Source organism: Triticum dicoccoides, chromosome 3A (genome assembly GCF_002162155.2).
Source record: "Triticum dicoccoides isolate Atlit2015 ecotype Zavitan chromosome 3A, WEW_v2.0, whole genome shotgun sequence".
Taxonomy (NCBI): domain Eukaryota; kingdom Viridiplantae; phylum Streptophyta; class Magnoliopsida; order Poales; family Poaceae; genus Triticum; species Triticum dicoccoides.
In genome coordinates this window covers 694,596,559-694,601,795 of record NC_041384.1, presented here as the reverse complement: position 1 = coordinate 694,601,795, position 5,237 = coordinate 694,596,559, and the positions used below count along the sequence as shown (strand labels likewise).

Sequence of the window (5,237 nt, the reverse complement as noted above, 5' to 3'; positions counted from 1 at the left end):
TTAAGGCGAAGCTAAAGGCCGGAGCCATCTCTATTTACCTGTTGGCCCGAAACGGAGAAACAGAGTCAAGTATAGCTAGCCTACCCATCCGTGTGAGACGGAGAATGGTTGGGCTGCATCCCGCGCGTTCGTTTCCTAAAATGAAAAACATTTGCATCGCGTTCGTTTCCTAAAATGAAAACATTTGCGGCGCGTTCGTTTCCTAGCTGATACGAATTTCCCGCGCGAAACCTTCTCCTACTGAAAGTCACCGCGATTACAAATAGCGCCACCGCGATTCGCAACCATCTGCAGCTTTGCCACTCCAGATCCCAGGTTGCCATTCGGTGTAGTGAACTAGTGATGGCGATGTCCAATCACGCCGCCGCCGCGTCGAGGCAACCGCTATCTGGTTCTCCGAGGATACCGCGCCGGTCGACGTCGGGTACCAGTTCGCGGTGCTCGTGTGGTGCTATGTGAAGCGGTCCCTGCAGTTCCGCCGCCGCGGCCAGCCCCCGGTCGTGACGGACCAGCCGTACCTCGGGCGTTGCGGCGGCTACGGCAACGGCAACAGGTTCATCGTCACAGACCTCTCCACGCTCCAGAGCGACGGCGCCTGCCGCGGGGCGGAACTGCCGCAGCTCCGCGCGCTCCGCCTCACCCAGGACGAGTGGGACGACGTCGTACCCACTAACGTGGTGCCACAGATCGTCCGCGTGGCGTGTGGCGACGGCGCCACCCGCGGGTTCACCTTCCGCTTCGCGATGGAGGTGGACCGGCAGTTCATACACGACGAGCGGGCCCTCCTGATGGCGTGCAAGGAGAGGGAGCTCGGCGGCGGCGGCAGGCCGGACAAGTGCCCAATCTGCTTGGAGGGCCTGGAGGGAGAGCCCGCCGTGCAGCCACCGAGGTGCCCGCACACGTTCCACCGCAGGTGCATTTTAATGTGGTTCTGCAAGGCGACGACGTGCCCAATTTGCCGCTGTGACCTGAGGTTCTGTGCCCTGCCGGAGTTTCTTGCTCTGTAGTACACAGGAGGTGGAGAGGCCTATGACTCGAGGCCCAGCAGAGCAGCAGTACCGAGTCTCTTCGATTATTCCAAATAAAAGATTGCAAGGTCGTGGTCAACATTTCAGTCAGTTATCCCTTCTTCGTTAGGGATTCAGTCAGTTATCTGTCAAGTTCGTTGAAAGATTGTCAGGTCGTCGTAATTTCATCAGCCTGTTATCCCTTCTTTGTTAGGGATTCAGTCAGTTAGTATTTGTTATAAGTTCGTTGGGATATTGTAAGGTCGTCGTCATTTCAGCCTGTTATCCCTTCTTGGTTAGGGGTTCAGTCAATTAGTATCTGTTACAAGTTCGATCAAAATGGAAATTATGGACTTGGGCTGGGCTTGACACTGGCTCCGCTATTACTACTGGTATAAATAGTACAGCCTCGTCGAATCCTGACATGTCGTGGGAGCCTTGCAGGATGGGATGCAGGTAGTACAAATGCCTGTGCGTTGCACTGGGCGATTTTTTTTCGAAAAACCTGCTCTGCGTGCCACTACGGGCCAAATTCTTACATCCAATTCTGACAAACGTCGAAAATAACGTTACCCTCATTCTTTATAAGGTGAATATGCCCGTGTGTTTTCACTGGTTGAATTATCACTTTTCGGACCATAAAGTGTGGATGTGAAGAAGTCACCCTAACGTCCTTCGTCGGCCCTATCCAGTTCCGCACTGCCATCGGATGGAAGAATAGTGGCGCATGGAATAGCCTTTGAGCATGAGAAACATACATTGTGATTGTTACATGCTCTTCGAGAGTTTAATAATTCATGTAACTAAATTACCGTGAATACAAATTTATAAGATCTGTATGTTCATACAAATTTTATTATTTACTTTTATTTTGAGAAATGTAACTAAATTAGTAGTAGTAACAAAAATAGTGAAAACATCTACACATGTACTATCAGACCTTTAAAGAAAAAAAATCTTGAAGCAGTAGTAGATAAGCACAATTGGCCACTAATTCATTTTTTCTTGGTGGGCTAAAATAAAAGTAAATCCTTGACAGAAGTGGTGAGCATCAATTGGGGAGGCAGAGATAGCAGCATGACTCACAATCCTTTCCTTCCACCCCCATACACAGACCTTGAATTTCAAACACAGAACCATGCAACAATGCATTTGTGTTATATTTCATAATATTTACAATCATCAATCCAATAACATATATGCAAAAAATTTAACTTCTAAAAGCTCCACATTTTGAATATCTTCATCCAGTGGGTGCGCATGAAGCTAAGTGCATAAAATCAGCTCTTGTGGCTCTTGTTCTACCTATTTATGAGGTAAAACAATTTACTGAGCAGTACCCTAGGAAAACCTTGAACTGAAACCACGACAAGAATTATGGAATGGAAGGATTACAGAGTGATGTCTGCACGTGATGATTATTTCCTGGACATTATGTCCCATAATGTATATTGAGTGTAATTTTCAGATGACAAACAGTATAAGCACAGATTCAGAATAGAAAGATGTCTAAACTAAGCCCGATGACCACACCAACCCAACAAATCTATTGGGAGATCAGAGAAGTTGTTCAAGAATAAAAGCAAGACCAGGATAAAACAGTACACAAGGTTGTCACACTTGCATCAGCAATTACTTCTGCTCACTGTCATAGAATTCATCTCAACTTTTTTAGCAACGGAATAAATTTAGTTATCTCCCTGCAAAAAAGTTTAGTTACCAATTGCAGGAAAACACATTGCATACTTATTGGCATAAAACATAATAAAATAGGACAAAATACTATTTACACATATTGGTTGTGTAATCCTACCGTATGTTTAAAGCTTATAGAAATTTGTTGCCAGCAACAATAACCAAACAACAATAAAAATGAATTATTCCTATGCAAGCCTACAAATATATTTTATTGGCTCTTGCAGAGTTAACTGGGTTGTACAGAGAATTACTTAGTAGAGACTATATATGCCGAAAAATCATGAGCATGGAGATGTACTAAATATTCCACTATGGAGTAGAAGGGAAAGAAGTAGAGATAGCACGGTAGAAGAGGAAGAGGTAGCTCCAATACATCTATTGGGAAGCCATACAAAAATATTAATCATACTGTACAAGCTCACAAAACTGGCTCTGAAGATTGTATAATTAGAACAACCAATAGGATTTTACCTGGTTGAAGCACACGACAAAAGAATCCATTCATTTTCTTCAAGAAATTCATCGAAGGTTTGGCGCGCGACAACAATGGAACCATAACTGGATATGTTGTAAAAGTACCCTAGTAATCAAATTTCTAATCTGCATGACATGTAATATGATGATTATATAACAAAGCAACAGTTTCCTATTTTGTAGAAGACAAAACACAAAAGTGGATTGGTAGGCTTTGGTGCTAGAGTTGCGGTTACCAATTAGAGCAAGTACAATAGGATGACGTAGGGCTGTCTATAAGACTTTAAATATTATATTTTTGATGAGTTGGCGGGGAGAGAAGAAGAGAGAGAAGAGAAGCAGGCTTAACTAACAGCCGACTGTAGCACGTGCTCCTAGGCACTTTGTTTTTTTTGAGGATTAAGCCAGCTTTATTAATCAAAGTCCACAGAAAGTGGGATACAAGATGGGTCATGGGGTTGGCCGAGCCACAGATGACGCCCCGGTCCCCTTCTAAGAGAGAATCTGGCTAGACTATGTGCTTCATAATTTATAGCACGACACTCAAAGGAAAAAATGCATTGAAAAAGGGTAGCTCGAAGACTAATCTCGGACAGAATGGCACCGTATTGCCCTCTACTACCCGAGTTTATATCACAGACAACTTGCTTGCAATCGGAGGCCACTATGTAGTTGTTGATAAGAAGATCCTCTGCCAAGCACATTGCCTCCCTGCATGCCACAGCTTCCAGACAAGCCGGATCGTCCACTCCCTCCACCACTAGGGATGAACTCCCTAGGTAATTTCCGTTTGAATCACGGCAAACTGCTGATGCTGACCCACCTCGCCCCGGTCGTACTGTAGCGTCAACATGGATTTTTGCATACCCCGGCGGAGGCTCCTTTGGTCGCTGCGGTCCCAATGGAGCATTAGGTGCATTTGTTTGTCTTGCTGTCGAGCGGATCACATTAAGCTCGTCACCGTATCTGTTGATGAAAGTCTGTGTTGCTTGAGGACTCTGAAAAATCCCCTCATGGATCGCCTTGCGCCTCGTGTGCCAGATTGACCACAATGTAATCGACAGGAGGACAAACTCGTCATGTGTGAAGGAATCAATAAGCGCAAACAGCCATTGCCTTGCTTTAGGCTCTGACAGCGCCATCATTTTATGTGCAAGTTCCTTATCCACCAAAGCCCATACACATCTGGACATTATGCATTGAATCAATGAATGTTTCCACGAATCCGGCATCCCACATAGCCCGCAGCTGCTAGACGTCGTCATATGGCGGTGGGCTCGCACGTCCTTGGTGGGTAGGGAGTGTTTTGACAGTCTCCATAGAAACATCCGGACTTTGCCAGGAACTTCAGTTTTCCAAAGTTTCTTCCACATCCCTTCCTCTGACTGCGCTGATGACGTTCCTGGTGACCCATTAAGCCATGCCTCATGGCGTTGTTTAGTTTCTGAGAGCATTCTATACACTGATTTAACTGAAAAGGTGCCTTTGGGCTCGAAGTTCCACGACCAGAAGTCGTCTACATTACTAGTACAGAGAGGAATGCCCATTATGATATTTGCGTCCATTGGCATGAAGACCTCGTTCACCCTTTGCTTGATCCAGGTAGCTGAAGTTGGGTCTATCAATTCTGACACAAGCTGCGGTGGGTTCGCCGAGATGCACCCATAAGGCCGGAGCATTTCTTTTCTTGGGAGCCAATTATCTGTCCATATGTTAATAGTAGCACCGTTTCCGACTTGCCGTATCAGCCCCTGTTTCAAGACGTCACGGCCCTCAATTACTGCTCTCCATATTTGGCTCGGATGACCCCCCAAAGAGGCTTGCAGGATATCCACATTCAGATAATATATGCTCTTTAGTAGTCTGGCACTGAGAGAGGTGGGTTCCTGCAAAAGTCGCCATGCCTGTTTTGCCAACATAGCTAGGTTAAAAAGCTCGAAATCTTTAAACCCAAGGCCACCCATGCCCGTCGATGAGGGGGAGCGAGGTGAGCGATCACACAGGGCCCCCAAAATCGTGGGGCCCCTATCGAGAGAAAAAAACCCTTCGTATGTTGCC

At 46.0% G+C, this 5,237-nt stretch overlaps 1 protein-coding gene across 1 annotated transcript; it reads left to right on the top strand.

Moving 5' to 3' along the window:
• The first annotated feature begins 342 nt into the window (after positions 1-342).
• LOC119273119 lies at positions 343-1,007 on the top strand. Its single transcript, XM_037554402.1, has 2 exons — positions 343-383; positions 461-1,007. The coding sequence occupies exons 1-2, from the start codon at positions 343-345 to the stop codon at positions 1,005-1,007; spliced, it is 588 nt and encodes a 195-aa protein (XP_037410299.1).
• Positions 1,008-5,237: the final 4,230 nt, after the last annotated feature.

Excerpts from the sequence above, each read along its gene's own strand:
- LOC119273119 (XM_037554402.1), top strand. The coding sequence starts at position 343 with ATGGCGATGTCCAATCACGCCGCCGCCGCGTCGAGGCAACC. Across the intron at positions 384-460 it reads GCCGCCGCGTCGAGGCAACC|GCGGTCCCTGCAGTTCCGCC; the intron begins GCTATCTGGTTC and ends GTGCTATGTGAA.